Source organism: Pelodiscus sinensis, chromosome 2 (genome assembly GCF_049634645.1).
Source record: "Pelodiscus sinensis isolate JC-2024 chromosome 2, ASM4963464v1, whole genome shotgun sequence".
Taxonomy (NCBI): Eukaryota; Metazoa; Chordata; order Testudines; family Trionychidae; genus Pelodiscus; species Pelodiscus sinensis.
The window spans coordinates 48,449,675-48,466,881 of NC_134712.1; the positions used below are offsets into that span (position 1 = coordinate 48,449,675).

The 17,207-nt window shown below is 42.7% G+C and overlaps 1 protein-coding gene across 3 annotated transcripts; it reads left to right on the forward strand.

Annotated features, from left to right (window-relative positions):
* Positions 1-1,630: 1,630 nt before the first annotated feature.
* Positions 1,631-16,475, forward strand: IMPA1 (inositol monophosphatase 1). Of its 3 annotated transcripts, none has more exons than XM_075920465.1 (9): positions 1,631-1,717; positions 3,231-3,312; positions 4,497-4,630; positions 5,932-6,036; positions 9,554-9,599; positions 9,727-9,835; positions 10,930-11,038; positions 14,272-14,423; positions 15,743-16,475. In XM_075920465.1, the coding sequence occupies exons 2-9, from the start codon at positions 3,250-3,252 to the stop codon at positions 15,859-15,861; spliced, it is 837 nt and encodes a 278-aa protein (XP_075776580.1). In that variant the 5' UTR covers positions 1,631-1,717; positions 3,231-3,249; the 3' UTR covers positions 15,862-16,475. The 3 variants fall into 3 exon arrangements, with proteins under 3 accessions (XP_075776580.1, XP_075776581.1, XP_006135350.1); XM_075920466.1 differs by having other exon boundaries at positions 1,677-1,723; XM_006135288.4 differs by lacking the exon at positions 1,631-1,717 and adding an exon at positions 1,735-2,291.
* Positions 16,476-17,207: the final 732 nt, after the last annotated feature.

Sequence of the window (17,207 nt, forward strand, 5' to 3'; positions counted from 1 at the left end):
GTGCAAAAGCCCCTTGCGCAAAAATGGTGGCTCATTAAGTATGCAAATGAGGCATGGTGATATTCACTGCTTTGCCTCATTTGCTTATTTTCTTGGGCAAGAGAGGGCAGTGTAGAAGTAGCCAAAGGATATAAGGAAGTAATTTAGCGTCATGGGTATGCTTATTCTGATATAAGTGTAATGAAACCGGCTTGTTACTTCCCTGTGACCCCACACAACCGCTAGTATGGGGTTTCAAGGACTGTTCAAGTGCTAGAGCACTTGCTGAAGTTGAGTGATCGCTGGTAAACTTAGCATGCATGTGGGTTCTTTGTTTTTCATGTTTTTTTTTTCTGTACTATTTGAATAGAAAAAACAGTGTGATAACCATAGACTAGCCATTCTCAAATTGTGATTGGGACCTCACTGGGTTGCTACGGCTGGCTTAGACTTCCTGGGGCTGAAGCCTAAGTCCAATTGCCTAGGGCCAAAGAAGTCCAAGAGTGTCAGCTGTGGTTATCAGAGCTCAGGTTACAAGCCCCCTGTGTTGGGTTGATGTCTTGGGGCTGTGGCATTAGCCTCTCTCTCTCTCTCTCTCTCTCCCCACCTCCCCCCCCCCCCCAGGCCAAGGCTTTGCACTCCTCCCACACCTACACCAGCTCAGGCTTTGATCTTCCTCCTGGAATCATGTAACTTTTGGTTGTAAGAAGGTGGTTGCAGTGCAGTGAAGTTTTCGAACCTCTGCTGTAGGCAATTACGTTCTCTCTCTGGGATTATCAGGCCTGCTGGGGAATTCATTCTGCAGGTAGGAAACTGTGCAATATAGAAATGCCCTCATAACGAGGAAGAAAGAGAGAGGACTAAACCTAAAAGACTTTCTGCATGGGGAATATAGGATAGGTGACATTGCAAGACCATGGAAGGGGAATACAGCTGCAGTCACCTTGAACTGGTCTGGCAATGCATCTACATGTCAATGCTAGCAAAAAAAAAAACCCACCCCAAACCAGAAGGAAGGCCTGCACCGTTGGGGGAACAATAGTGAGTAACATGGATAAGTAAGAAAGTATATTGGATAAATGCTATACCCAAATTTGCAGGGCCCCTGTGTGTCACTGCCCCTGAAATCTGCATTGGCCGAGGATTTGCACCATCTCTCTAATAATGCCGTATCTTGTACTGGCTTAAGCCCTGCATTCTCTCACTCCCCCATATTCCCTCTCTTCCTCCTTGCTCTCTCCCTCCCCCTTGCAGGCAAAGAATACAGTGCATCCTGTGTGAACCTTCATGCTGTAATTAATCATCCAAGCTTCCACAATTGCACAACAATCAAGCTAACCCTGTTTCTAAATAAGGCTACAACAAGCCAGTCCCTAGGAAACCCCCAAGACACTATGCAGTTGGATCCCTGGCCCGCTTTGCACGCCTGAGCTCTCTTCCCCTTGCTTGCCGGGAGGCAACCAAAAGAAAGACGCTACACGCCACTTAAACCTGACACAAGCCAATTTCTGCAGCTTTCAAGCGTTTTTTGCTGGTAGCAGCCTCCCCCCAGGATGTGTCCCCGGCCTCTCTCCCGTGCGCAGGCGCAGAGAGACAACCAGTCAGGCGGCGCGGGGAGGGAAGGGTTAACGCTTGTCAAAGGCCGGCGGGGGCGGGTGTGGTTTCGCCGGTGTGCGCCTGCGCACTGGCTGGATCTGCGAGGGTCGCGGCGGACCGGCACCGGCAGAGGCTGTGGGAGGTAAAGGTGGGAGACGCGCCGGCCGAGCTGGGGCTGCGCGCAGGCCTGTGGCGGTGGATGGAGTCGCCGTCCCGCGGCGCAGTTCGGGGCGGTTTGGACGCGAAGCTCAGGCCGTGGCGCGGGCTGCCCGGGGGGTCGCGGAGCTGCAGGGCGAGGCGGGGGCTGCCGTGTGGGCGACAGACGTTGCCGCGCGCGCGCGGGGCTGTTTCCGTGGCCCGCTCGGTCCCTTCCGTGCAGCTGCTCCCAGAGAGCGGCCGGAGGCGCTAACGGGCGGGCGCGGTGTCCTGGGTCCAGGCAGCCCGCCACCCCCGTGGCGTTCAGCCGTATCGGCATCGGCTCGCCAGTCGCCTCTGCCTGCCGTTGGGAGAGCGCTTGGCATTCCCCGGGGTGGCTCCATCGCGTTAAAGCAGCGGCTCCGCAACAAGTTCTAGCGCAGTAGGACGCTGCTTCCTGTCTTTAAAAAAAGCCCTGGCGATGCAAGCGGCTCCTGCCCTTCTCGTAAGCTAAAGGGTCACGTATCACTCTGATGTCATTAAAGTTAACCTTATGTGAAAGTATCGTCTTAACTTACCCGGTAAGTCTCACCCATTAACTGATGGGGAGTGGAGCAGCTTCCTGCCTGCTGTGGCAGGGGTACCAGCCCAACAGCAAGGTGAGGGGTGATCCGGCCAGGCCTGAGTGATTTCCCCCATCCACTCTTCCTTTTAATGGGATTTTACATCCCTATTGTGTAGTACATTCATACATTGTATATTATATTGCTTGTGCAAGTTTACCTACATGATAACATTGGTAATGTGTTTTCATACACAGTTCATAATATTTTGAGGGTATAAAATGTGTATTAAAGTAATTACAATACTTTGTAATTTTTTCTATGTGAAATTAACCATTTCTGAGCTGTCTGAATCTGGAATATATCTCCGAAATAGGACAGATACTGATTTTGCTCTCTGGTTTTGAAATGTCTGAAGCAATTTAACCGAAACGCTATCTAAAAGTAGACTGAATTATGCCCGTTTTACATTTGAAGCATATTATAATGAAAATTCTAACTTGAAGTGAGCATTCAACATTGTGTAAAAATATCATCTACATAACCCCACTGTAGCCCTGATCCTGCTAAGACATATGAATGTTTAACTTTACATGGGGTGAGTACTCCCATCCAAGTTGTTGACTGCCCACTGTATGTGAAATTTATCACACATATATGTCGTTATACTTTCAAGGTCTATGCTTAATAGTGTCTTAGATTTAATAGAAAATTAGTATTCATGATTTAAACTTTAAATTGCCCGGCAGTGGCGTGACCAGAGTAAAGCATTAGAGTTATCACAAATTAATCTCTTTGCTGTGGAGGACACGGCAAGCTTTATTTCTCAAGTATCTTTGAGCATAACTTCCATCAGAGAAGGGATGTTGAAATCAGAAACAGAGAAAGAGTAAGTGGACTGTTGGTCAACAGTTTGAACACTTATTAAGTGTCTATACTAACATATCTATCGAATAGGTACTGTACCTAGGATAAGATGGCTGATTCTTGGCAACAATGCATGGATTATGCAGTTATTTTAGCAAGAAAGGCTGGAGAGGTATGTAAACTTATTTTATGTTTCCAGAGATACTCATGTATGTCTTTTAGAGAAATTTTGTTTTAAAGTTTGCCAAATATTGCACCTTTATATTTTGCCAAAAACAAACATAAATTAAAATTCTAAAGTGAAATGGCAATGAATTAAAAATAAGAGTGCATTCTGTTCCTCAACTAGGCTAATTTAGGAAAAAGTCTTTGCAATGCCTTAGACTGATAGATAGCAATTATTTGTGGTTTAGCTTCTCTCCTTGTTGCACATATGCTTTTGGTACCTTACATTTGGTTAAAAGCAACTCTCTTTAGTGCACTTGCTGCTGTAGTAGGCAGCATATCGTTTGTCCCTCATAGTGCTGCCTTTCTGTCTGAACAGAGTGCATGACTACTGCCTGCATTTTCTCAGAGTGGTTTTTCCACAGTCCTGTATCTCTTTACTCAACAGAAGCCTGCTTCCAGTCTGGTGCCTCTCTAGTCCTTGGGCAGACAATTTGCCATCTCCCCTCACTCCACTTTTTATTGAGATTCTCTCCCTTGTGAGGCAACAGCTCTTGCTCCCTCACTTTTGGTGGCTTGCCCCCTCTGCCTTCTGGCTGTGGTGTAACATGGCAGGAAAGCAAGAAGAATTGAAACAGATCTCTGAGGAGCCTAGGGATAGAGTGGATAGCCAGGTCTCTGCTTCTATACATCAGTTTCTTATTGTGCACACAGATAAGGTTAGGGCACATACCAGACATAAAGTCTTCAGAATTACAGTAAATATTGAAATCCCTTCAACTGCCTCAGTAAATATTCCCTCAAACAAAGGTTCATTTCATTACATTAATAGTCCTCAGTATGATTTTCTAGGTTGGAAGGCAGAGATTCAGTCACATGTCCATAGTCTGGCCTGGAAATAACTTAACCTAGGGTGTAGCATTTAGTGTTTCATTTCACTTTATAGCATTTTGTTAATGCTAAAATACCGTAAGACTTAAATTTTAAAACTGCTTCTAGCAAAATGGAGCTGACCAATATTCCGTCCTTAAAGGAGATGATTTGTAGTACATAAAGTTAAGCACATGTGTAGATTTTTGTCAGATCAAATTATTACAGTCAGAAAAAAATAACTATGCCTTGGCCTTCTGGAAGCTAGAATAACTAGTATTTTCCTGAAGTTTTTTATTAACAAAATTATATTCTTTACAGGTAGTCCGGGAAGCATTGAAAGAAGAAATATCAATTATGGTTAAAAGCTCACCAGCAGATCTAGTGACAATAACTGATCAAAAAGTGGAAAAAATGATTATTTCTTCTATAAAGGAAAAATATCCTTCTCACAGGTACAACTTCTATTGATGATATTTTAATTGCTGTTGGTGGGAAAAGAGGAAATGGTGACTGAAGGGATAAAGTATTCAGTAGGGATGTAAATGGTTAACCAGCAAGGGTTGGAGCAGTTCCTTGCCCACCCCGGGCAGAGGGCAGCTCCAGCCCGGTGGGACCCACCACAGGCAGGGACTGCCCCTGTCTCTTAACACATCTGCCTTCTCCCCCCCTTTACCTTCTCCATCGCAGATTACATGCTGGCTCCCATGGAGGATTTGTTGCAACCCCAGCTGGCTTTGTTGCAGGCTCTGCAGTATAAAACTTATACTGCAGAGCCTGCAGTGCATGTAACTGCCAGTTCCCTGTGCCACTTCTCAACCCCCCATCTCCAGAAGAAGAGAGATGGTGAGCAGCAGGGACCTTCGAGTTGGGGATTGAGTAAAGAAGGAGGTAGGGTTCTTGGGGAAGGGCAGGGGCTCTGCGGCCCATTGTCTGGTAGCAAGTCAATGGCAGTTCCAGGGAAGGCAATGCATTCTCTGGCCTGTTATACCTGTCGCTCCTGACACTGACTATACGGATAAAGAGGAAACGAGACAGCTTTAATAATCTAATAAAATAGACTTCAACATTATGTCCAAAAGAATGCTGTTGTAAACTAATATTAAAACATATAAACATTTTTATTATCTCTCCCATTGTGCCGTTTTATCTGTAGTTCCACGAATATCACTCCTCAACAAGTAGCCCACCATTACTGGCTTGCTAAAATGCCAATTGCAATTCAGTTGTTTTCAGCTAAATTTCACATAGATAAGTGCTGCTTAATTTTCAGGTTACACATGCTTTTCTTCTAAGAATGATAAACATCACCTGTTGCAAAGTTACAGTACTATAAATTCCATTCATATTTTAATTTGGGATGCAAGCGACTAGTTGACTATCCGATAAACATATGCCTATCGGATAGTTGACTAGTGAGTCAACGAGTCATTTTCCCCCTCTTCCTTTGCTGCCTTTATCAGAGAGAGGCAGTAAGGGTGAGGAGGAGGCTCTTGCTTAAAAGCCAGTCCCCACTCCCCAGCACCATCTCTGCGGAGGGCAGGGGAGGCAGAGGCGTAGCAGGGGACCAGGCATGAGCCGGGAATCACCTGTCCTGGCTCGTGCCTGTTGTGTCTTCCTGCCCCCCCCCCCCCCCACCCTCCGCTTCAGTGCACTTTAGCCCTTTAACTGTGTTAGCCTGACAGACTAGCTGATTAAATACCATTTAACATCCCTAGTTTTAATTCATGTTTTAAATATATTTTTGCTACTCTAGTTTTATTGGAGAAGAATCTGTTGCAGCTGGAGAAGGCAGTACCTTGACAGATAATCCCACATGGATTATTGATCCTATTGATGGAACTACAAACTTTGTACACAGGTACATTTGTATGTTTTGTCCATGATTACTAATTAAATGAGGCAACATTTAGACTAGACTTTTTGTTGTTTTTTTTCTGGAATCATTCAAGTAATTGTGTTTAATGTTGTTTGCAATTGAAATGCAATAAAGACATAATAGATCTTGAGTTGTTTGCTCGTACTTGATTAGAAACTGTCTAGGCAAGCGTTACTAGAGTAGCAGTACTTTTGTGTAAGTCCTTTAATGCTCTCAAATAAAATACGAGCTGTAACCAACTGCTGGCATGCCTTGAAAGCGTTATGTAGTATAATTAGTACAGAGTTAAAAGAACAGACCCATTTTGCAGTGTATGTCGATCTGAAAGTTGAGAAGCAAAAGATGCAGTATTATAAAATTACAAAGAGTTTAATTTTTTATTTGGCATTGGCTGAGCCTGTTTGGTGGCAAAGGATAGTAGCTGAAAATTTCCAGAAGAGTGCTTTTGATAGCTTAAATCCTCCATATAATGGCAAGGAGAAACTGCCTATAATGGCAAGGAGAAAGGAGGGTCAGGGCACAACAGGGAGGCAAGATCAAATCAGTATCTTAGATGCCTATATACAAATGCAAGAAGTATGGGTAATAAGCAGGAAGAACTGGAATTGCTAACCAATAACTACAACTATGATATCATTGGTATTACAGAAACCTGGTGGGATGGGACACATGATTGGAATGTTGGTATGGAAGGGTATGGCTTGCTCAGGAAGGACAGACAGGGAAAAAAGGGAGGAGGGGTTGCCTTGTATATTAAAAATGTACACACTTGGACTGAAGTGGAGATGAACGTAGGAGATAGCTGTGTAGAGAGTCTCTGGGTTAAGCTAAAAGGGGTAAAAAACGAGGGTGATGTCATGCTAGGAGTCTACTACAGGCCACCTAGCCAGGTGGAAGAGGTGGATGAGGCCTTTTTTAAACAATTAACAAAACTATCCAAAGCCCAAGATTTGGTGGTGATGGGGGACTTCAACTATCCAGACATATGTTGGGAAACTAACACAGCGGGGCACAGGCTATCCAATAAGTTTCTGGACTGCATTGGAGACAACTTTCTGTTTCAGAAGGTTGAAAAAGCTACCAGAGGAGAAGCTGTTCTGGATTTGGTTTTAACAAATAGGGAGGAACTAGTTGAGAACTTGAAAGTGGAAGACAGTATAGGAGACAGTGATCATGAAATAATAGAGTTCATGATCTTAAGGAAAGGTAGAAGGGAGACCAGCACAATTGAGGTAATGGATTTCAGGAAGGCAGATTTTGATAAGCTCAGAGAACTTGTAGGTAAGGTCCCATGGGAAGCAAGACTGAAGGGAAAAACAACTGAGGAGAGTTGGAAGTATTTCAAAGGGACATTAAGGGCCCAAAAGCAAACAATTCCGCTGTGTAGGAAAGATGGAAAATATGGCAAAAGACCAGCTTGGCTTAACAAGGAGATCTTGCATGATCTCAAAATAAAAAAGGAGTCCTATAAAAAATGGAAACTAGGACAAATAACAAAGGATGAATATAGGCAAGTAACACGGGAATGCAGGGGCAAGATTAGAAAGGCAAAGGCACAAAATGAGATCAAACTAGCTACAGGCATAAAGGGAAACAAGAAGACCTTTTATAAATACATTAAAAGCAAGAGGAAGACCAAGGACAGGGTAGGCCCACTGCTTAGTGAGGAGGGAGAAGCAGTAACAGGAAACTTGGAAATGGCAGAGATGCTCAATGACTTCTTTGTTTTGGTCTTCACCGAGAAGTCTGGAGGTGTGCCTAACGTAGTGAATACAAGCAGAGAGAGGGTAAGTTTAGAAGATAGGATACACAAAGAACAAGTTAAAAATCACTTAGGAAAGTTAGATGTCAGCAAGTCACCAGGTCCTGATGAAATGCATCCCAGGATACTCAAGGAGCTGATAGAGGAGGTATCTGAGCCTTTAGCTATGATTTTTGAAAAATCATGGCAGACAGGGGAGATTCCAGAAGACTGGAAAAGAGCAAATATTGTGCCCATCTATAAAAAGGGGAATAAGAACAACCCAGGAAGCTATAGACCGGTCAGTTTAACGTCTGTCCCAGGGAAGATAATGGAGCAGGTAATTAAGGAAATCATATGCAAACACTTGGAAGGTAATAAAGTGATAGGGAATAGCCAGCATGGGTTTGTGAAGAACAAGTCATGCCAAACTAATCTGATAGCTTTCTTTGATAGGATAACGAGCCTTGTGGATAAGGGAGAAGCGGTGGATGTCATATACCTAGACTTTAGTAAGGCATTTGATACGGTCTCGCATGATATTCTTATTGATAAACTAGGCAAATATAACTTAGATAGGGCCACGATAAGGTGGGTGCATAATTGGCTGGATAACCGTAGTCAGAGAGTTGTTGTTAACGGTGCTAAATCCTGCTGGAAAGGGATAACAAGTGGAGTTCCTCAAGGGTCTGTTTTGGGACCCGTACTGTTCAATATCTTCATCAATGATGTAGATATTGGGATAGAGAGTACGCTTATTAAGTTTGCAGATGATACCAAACTGGGTGGGGTTGCAACTTCTTTGGAGGATAGGGACATAATTCAAAATGACCTTAGCAAGTTAGAGAAATGGTCAGAGGTAAGCAGGATGAGGTTTAATAAAGAGAAATGCAAAGTGCTCCACTTAGGAAGGAACAATCAGTTCCATACATACAAGATGGGAAGCAACTGTCTAGGAAGGAGCATGGCGGAAAGGGATCTAGGGGTCATAGTGGACCACAAGTTGAATATGAGTCCACAGTGTGATGCTGTTGCAAAAAAAGGAAATATGATTCTAGGTTGTATCAACAGGTGTGTGGTAAGCAAAACTCGTGAAGTCATTCTGCCGCTACTCTGCACTAGTTAGGCCTCAGCTGGAGTACTGTGTCCAGTTCTGGGCGCCACATTTCAAGGAAGATGTGGAGAAATTGGAAAGGGTACAGAGAAGAGCGACAAGAATGATTAAAGGTTTAGAGAACATGACCTATGAAGCCAGGCTTCATGAACTGGGCTTGTTTAGTTTGGAAAAAAGAAGATTAAGGGGGGACATGATAGCGGTTTTCAAATATCTAAAAGGGTGTCACAAGAAGGAAGGAGAAAATTTGTTCCTCTTGGTTTCTGAGGACAGGACAAGGAGTAATGGGCTTAAAGTGCAGCAGGGGAGGTTTAGATTGGACATTAGGAAAAAATTCCTAACTGTCAGGGTGGTCAAATATTGGAATAAATTGCCAAGGGAGGTGGTGGAATCTCCCTCTCTGGAGATATTTAAGAACAGGTTAGATAGACATCTGTCAGGGATGGTGTAGACGGAGCTTGGTCCTGCCTTGAGGGCGGGGGGCTGGACTCGATGACCTCTCAAGGTCCCTTCCAGTCCTATTATTCTATGATTCTATATTTCTTGTTATAACCCAGATGGAGTACAACTAGAATTTTAAAAATGTATAGTAACAAAATAAGCATATTTCAATTATGAATTAATAAAATATTTTTGTTTTGAAGGTTTCCATTTGTTGCAGTTTCAATTGGCTTTGTAGTCAACAAAAAGGTAAATTTACATTATTACCTAATATCCAACAGAGAAATAAAATCAAATTCATAACATTAACCATTGCTCACTTTATGTAAAACTGGCATTTGCACATTGATGGAAAGGAAACCTTTCTTCTTTGCAGATTGAATTTGGAGTTGTATATAGTTGTGTGGAAGACAAAATGTATACTGGCCGGAAAGGAAAAGGTGCATTTTGCAATGGTCAGAAGCTTTGTGTATCAGGACAAGAAGGTGAGTAGTACTAAGTAGCTCATTTTGGGAAGTGGAATGAGTGGCAATTCTTAATTTTATTTTGGAAAAGGTTTATTTATATCAGAAACCATTGGTGTTTAGTTTCTCATAGCTATTTCCATCTTCATCCCTGCACAAATGTACACTTATTTTGTCCATTTTGCTTACTTATTTTGTAAGGATGCATCTACACTGCACCGTTATTTCAAGATAACGAGCGTTATTTCGAAATAACAATGCACGTGTCTATGCAGCCATTCCATTATTTCAAAATAACAGATGGCTTATTTAGAAATCTGTAAACCTCATTCTGTGAGGAATAATGCTTATTCTGAAATAAGTATTTCAAAATAAGGCATGTATAGACGCTCCATTGTTGCTATTTCAAAATAGCCCCTCATCAGGGCCTCCTGGGGCTCTAAATCAAAATAGCACATCCACATTAGGGAAGCCTGGTCTCGGCCTAATGTTAAGGCTTCCCTGCAATGTAGATGTGCTATTTTGAAATAAGCTATTTTGGAATAACTGTTCCAGAATAAGCATGCAGTGCATATGTATCCCAAGTGCTTTAAAGTAGGAGCCCGTGTTTTGTTTTCTTTGAAGCACATAATAGGCTTGTGAATGTTATAAAATAAAATTAGGATGTTTGGGGTGTTATTGCCTGTGTTTGTTAAACTGATCTGTTTAGAAACAGTGACAAAACTACCAAAAAATTAGTCTTATTTCAGCCCTGAACCTGCAAAGCATTTGAGTTATAGGCCTAACTTCTGGTATCTCCTGTTTCTCAAACATGAAGTTGTCTACGTTTAAATATTTCATTGCATCAAGATTGTAAGGATTTGAATAGAAGTAATCCCAGTGAATATATGCCCAAAGCAAGACTGGACAGTGCTCTTTTTGCTAAGTGTTTCTTCCTCATAGGGTCCAAGCAAAAAGTATTTACATCTGTGCTACATTGATTGTAAAGTGAACATGTTAGATGAATGTTCATTACAATGACCAATCAGTGAAAATGCACGAGATGCTCAGATGTTTAATTACTGTCCTTATGTAAGTCAGACTGTTGAGAAAAAAATTATGTTTTCCATTCCCAGATATTACAAAATCACTTTTAGTAACAGAAATGGGATCTAACCGTGAACCAGAGACTTTAAAAATAATTCTTTCTAACATGGAAAGGCTTCTCAGTATTCCTGTTCATGGGTAAGAGATTTTTAAATTTATTCTTAGTCCTCTATTTTAAGTTTGCACCAAACATGATTTTTAGGAAAGAAGCTGAGTCAAACTCAGCTTTCTTTGCTATATATTTTTTAAATCGGATGATAACTTGATTTAAAATGCCTTGTGTCTTTTTTTTTTTTTTACCAAGAAACTGTACATAAGAAACAAGGTTTACAGAACATGAGGCATGGATGCAGTTTGACTTCTGTATGTTGGGTGGGGTGGATGACAACTCCAGACAGGCTAATGGGACTGTGCATGGGTAGGGATCTGTTCCATATTTGGGGGAGGGGACAACAATTTCAGCCATGATTGTAGGCCAATTTGAAAACTCTAACTTTTTGTGATTAATAACTTAGATTTAGTTGACAAACACTGTATCTAATATCTGTATAAAGAAAAATAAAGGGTTTTATTCTTTATTACTACTCTTGAATATAACAGTTGTAGAAAAGTATAGATTACTTTCTGTTATTTAGGCTACTTACTTTTCTGCGGTTCACCAAACTTGGGTTTAGATCATTTAACTTTTGGAAACATCCTACTCGGGCAAAGCCCTGTGAGTTTACACAGCACCTGCCTGGGGCCCTAGATGTGTTAATCTAAACAAATAATAATAGACTACTAAATGACTTTAAACAGGAGTAAACCTGACACTTATGTTGTTTTTATTTCAGTTTTAAATCTAATTACTTTCCAGAGGCTTTTCAGTTCAATCACTGTATTGTTGTTTTAGTTCTAACAAGAATATTTAAATCCACATGCAGAGAAAATTATACATTTTAAAGTTGAGAAAAAATGAGTCTTGTTTATTATTTACAGTTTGTGTATGTGTGGATCTCTTTTTAAGTACCATTCTGTGTTTGCACACTGACTCAGTTCCCATTGCTGTAATAATATTTGCCTGCCTGCTATATGGAATTATAAGAATTAGACTGATATCTGTGGAGCATGATCTGCACCTTCTTAATGGCTCCAACACCCCCACCGCTGAGATCCCAATACATTTCCTCTCCTCCTCACCACCAGCACTACAGAGTAACCCTGTGCTCCCTCTGCTCCACCACCAGTACCACTGGGGGCCATTTACTCTCACACACCCCATTCTCACCATGGGGTGCACTATGCTCCCCACCATCATTGGAGATCCTGGCACCCTCTTCTTGCTTGTTCCACCCTAACTTTTATGTAGAGCTTTTCAGAATTTTTTTTTTCCTGCAGACAAAAAAATTCAGCCATGGAGTGATATTTTTTGGGTTTTGGCAAAAATATTTTTCAACAAAAGTTCAGTTTTACACAGCCAATTTTTTTTGTTTATCATAAACTGTTTCAGTGGATATTTTTTGACCAGCCTTGCTTATATGCATTTGGCTTAGAGCAGAGGTGGGCAAATAATTTTTGCAGGGGGGTGCGGGGAGCACTCCAAGAATTTTGTAAGTGGTCATAGACCACACTTTTCTATTGTATTAATGAAGATGTGTGTGGAGTCTGGGAGGGAGTTTGGGTCCAAAAGGGGGTTCTGGCCTGGGGCAGGGATTTGGGTGTGAAAGGGAAGGGAGGCTATGTGCAGGCTTAAAAGGCACTTACCATATGCAGCTGGCAGTACAGTGCGGCACTGTGATGGCCCCATGCTGCTCAAAGCTGCCAGTTGTTGCTGGAAACCATGTCTCTGGACACCCCTTAGAAGGAGCGGAGCATCAAGTCTGTGTGCTGCCCCTACTCCCAGCACCATCCTCACAGCTCCATTGACTGAAAATGAAGGTCAGTGAGGGTGGCTGAGGCAGTGCTTATGGGCATGGGCAAAGTGTAGACCTGCTGTCCCCCTTCCTTGCCACCCCCTGAGGGACTCTGAGGCACACTTGCCAGTATCCTCCAGCCGATGCACTTCTGGAAGTGGCATGACTGGAGCTACAGAAGGCAGGCAGTTGTCCCTGAGCCACGGGACATTTTCTTCTGGACCTGACCCAGAGGGTCTTGATCAGAGTTCTCTCTCAGCTGTGCTTCAACACAGCTTCACAGGTGATTAATCAGTCCTGCCCAGTCAAAGGTTCAGGGCTCCTTGCATGGAGCTGACTGACTGGGTGGAGCTAATTAATCACGTGTGAAACTGTGCTGCTGCACAGCTTAGAGAGAACACTGGTCTTGATGGGCTGGAGGAAAATGTTTGGCCAGATCCAGCACATAGAACATACTTTGCCCACTTCTGGCCTAGAGGGTCCTATTATGCACAGGTCTGTGACCCAGGGACAAGCGGGGAAACCATGCAGTGTGCAAAGCTGCAAGGGCAGAAAAATGAGAAATGGTAGAGCCACAAATATGCTTGCTGGCTAAGGGCGGTAAAATGCCTTTTTACAGTTCTGATCATGCAATTTTTATTCACACAACTGAGTTTAAAGGGAATGCTTATATGAGAAAGAATTGCAGGATTGGGCCCAAAGTACCAATCAGAAAATATCCTTTCTGCCAGGATTCTCAGGCTCCTTTCTGATTCCTTGAGCACTTACGCTTTTCATACTTCCATAGAGATTTTTTTGATATCATGAAACAAGTTTCACCTGTTTACACTTGAAAACTGATTTTAGGTTTTCTGTAAAATGAATAAACTATATTTGCTCGGAGCACAATAATGTTGTTGTTTCAGTTTTGAATCTGTATTTTGAAGTTCTAAGATGCCAGATATATGCCCTTTGTAAATGAAGGAATGATTAAATTGGCTCTTGCCATGACCTGATTGCACCATGCTTTATGTAACAGTTTGGTCTAGATTTTATTGATAACTGTCTGACATACAAAAATATGTGCTATCTGACAAGTTCATGAATGTGATAATTTGTTCTGGGGCAATAATTATTGCAAAGGTAGATATTTTTCATCATTTTTATCTTGTGTTATTTTAACCCAACTGATGCTTTCACCTTAAAAGTAGTTTTGAGAATAATTTCCTATGAATTTACTATTATTTAGTTATGATTTCTTTTTAAGGCTAGTCAACTGAAATCAGTGAATGAACACATGCACACTTGTTTGCCATGGATAGAAAGTGACCAGGAGAAGACAGAGGAATAAATATATACTGGCACACTTCTCACAGTAATTAGCGTTAGTTCCCTTCTTTGCTTTATTCACGCTGTCCGGTGTACACTGTGTGGTTAGTTTTAATATTTTGATGTTCCTGTAAACTACTCTCAAATAATGCGTCTCTGTATCTGTTTTAGGATTAGAGCTGTTGGTACAGCAGCTGTAAATATGTGCCTTGTGGCAACTGGTGGAGCTGATGCATATTATGAGATGGGCATTCATTGCTGGGATATGGCAGGAGCTGGGATTATCATTACTGAAGCAGGTGGAGTGCTGCTGGATATATCAGGTAAATGAAAGGAACTTTTGGGAAATTGATATTTTTTTTACAATGTGGATACTTTCATAAACTGAGGTATGGAGAATGTTGGCATACGTAGGTGCTTTCTTGCCCTTTATCAGCCACATAGCAAATCAAAATGAAGACCAATATCAATAAGATTTTCAGCCTTTCTGTCATCTGGATATTTTTTTTATTAAACACTGTTTATATCAAATTAATGCTTAGGAATAATTGTTACTTGTTTTAATCTTTAGTTCGCTTAGCAGAAGTTCTTGCTCGCTAGCATGAAGTCACTTACAGCAGTATCATTTCTTGATAGCATTTTAAAGTAAATGATCAGTCTGAATTTTGCTCCCAGATCTGAATGTTAGTTTCTAGATTAATTCAGTGAAGCTTGTGCATGCTTATTGCAGGCAGAATTTGATCTGAAATAATTACCCTTACTAAATATTTACTTTGGTAGAAAAAATTGTAACAACTGTTTAATTCTACCTAAGTGAAATGGTTTCATACATTCAGCCACAGCAGACAGGAAAACTTTCCATGTTTGGTAAGTGATGGCAATAAGAGGCTTCAAAGACAGTTGAGAATATCTAGACCAACACTAATGGATAGAGCTCCTACCCATCCCCATGATTGTGATGATCTCTATTTCTGATTATCATTCCCTGTTCATATCAAGGGTCAAATTCTAGTTTGCCTCAGTAGTATGGTCTAATTAGGGACATGCAGGATTTACATCAGCCATAAGGCTGAAGTAGCCCCAGAGAAACCTCGAATCAGCTATTCCTTGAGTTGTGTGGAGCATACCCTTCCTATTCTCCTTTAGCACACAGCTCTGCTGTTCTGCTGGGTTGAACATTTGAAGAGGAGGGGGAATGAGGTCATGGTGTGTCTCTCTTTTTAACCTTTTACCCTTACTCATTTCTTGCCAAATCCTTTACAGATCCTTCAACTTAAAGATCAAATATATGTGGTTTCTAAGCAAAATGTGTTAAATATATGCTGCTTCCCTTATGCAACTGTTAATGTAACACATTTCTAGTATTGTTGGGGTGCTCAGTATAAATCCAGTAGAGTTGGGGCTTCATCCTCCTTAGTAGTATTTCCCTATGTTGGGTAGCATGAAGAATTTGATTGCTATATTCATGAATGAGCTGCTAGATTGTATTTTACATCCTGTAATGTGTACACCTTTTTAGATTTGGATTTGTTAGTACAGTTTCTCCTAGACTGAGTATTACATTTTGACAGTTGCTTATTTTTGTCAAGATTCAAATTCTTCTAATATTGCAAGCCAGTTACTGTGTTGACTTTGTTTTCAGGAGGACCATTTGATTTGATGTCACGAAGAATAATTGCTGCAAGTAGTCAAGTCCTAGGAGAGAGAATAGCTAAAGAACTTCAGATAATCCCCCTACAAAGGGATGATGCAACAAATTGAATACCGCCGCTATACTTAAGTGTGGTACTATTAAGTTTGTCAACAATTGTTACATACTCTGTGATGTTAAAAAATAACTTCCCATGTAAGGTAACATGCTGCACTTAAATGGTTAGTAATATACCTCAAATGAAGATATCTTCTTATAAATTAACTTCTAAATAGGATTTTGAAATCGGACCCATTTGACACTGTTATAGAACTTGTTCGAAGTTTGCAGTTTGTGTAAATAAAATATCAGTTTTGCTGTAAATCTTATTTCCCATATAGATTTATAGCTGCTTGAAGGAGTACAAGGAAAAAAGACCAAATGCCATAAAAATAATATTAAAAATGTATATAGTATACTGGAAGATAGGAGATCAATTAATGCTCTGAACCATATACAGGCAGTCCCCAACTTACGCGGATCCGACTTATGTCGGATCCGCAGTTACGAACGGGACTGCCCTGGAGTACATGGACTGCGGGACCTCGTGGAGTACATGGACTCCGGGCGAGAAAAGCTGCTCCGCGTCTCCCTGGTCTGCAGACCAGGAAGACGCGGAGCAAAGCCGCTGCCTGAGCCCCTCCCCCTCCCCCCGCGGCTTTGCAAAGCCTCGGGGAAGCCGGCAGCAAAGCATCCCAGGCGCTCCTGGGCTGCCTCGCTGCCCGAGCCCCCCCGAGGCTTTGCAAAGCCGCGGGGGGGCTTGGGCAGCGAGGCAGCCCAGGCGTGCCTGGGCTGCTCCGCTGCCGGCTTCCCTGAGGCTTTGCAAAGCCACGGGGAAAGCCGGCAGCGGGACAGCCCAGACGCCCCGCGGCTGTCCCGCTGCCGGCGTCCTCAGAGGCTTTGCTCCCCGTCTCCCTGGTCTGCTGGTTCCCCCCCCCCCCCCCCCCCCCCAGCAGACTAGGCTTTTCTCTGGACGCCTGTGGCAGAGCAGCTGGAGTGCTGCCGGTTGGTCCCGCAGCGCCGCTCCGGGCGCTACTGGACCAAACCAGCAGCATCCTAGCTGCTCTGGTCCTGATTCAGCCGCTGCTGGTCAGTTTCAGCAGCGGCTGAATCAGGATGCCTGGGGCAGAGCAGATGGGATGCTGCTGGGTTGGTCCAGTAGCGCCGAGGAGCGGCGCTACTGGAGCAACCCAGCAGCACCCCAGCTGCTCTGCCCCAGGGGTCCTGATTTAGCCGCTGCTGAAACTGACCAGCGTTGACTACAGGAAGCCCGAGGCAGAGTTGCTCTGCCTCCGGCTTCCTGGAATCAGCTGCTGATCAGTTTCAGCAGCAGCTGATTTGGGGACACTTGGGGTTCTTAAGTTGATTCTGTATGTAAGTCAGAACTGGCGGTCAGTTTCAGCAGTGGCTGAATCTG

Coding starts and splice junctions, on each gene's coding strand:
- IMPA1 (XM_075920465.1), top strand. CDS start 3,250: ATGGCTGATTCTTGGCAACAATGCATGGATTATGCAGTTATTTTAGCA. Junction 3,313..4,496: donor TAGCAAGAAAGGCTGGAGAG/GTATGTAAACTT, acceptor TATTCTTTACAG/GTAGTCCGGGAAGCATTGAA. Junction 4,631..5,931: donor GAAAAATATCCTTCTCACAG/GTACAACTTCTA, acceptor TTGCTACTCTAG/TTTTATTGGAGAAGAATCTG.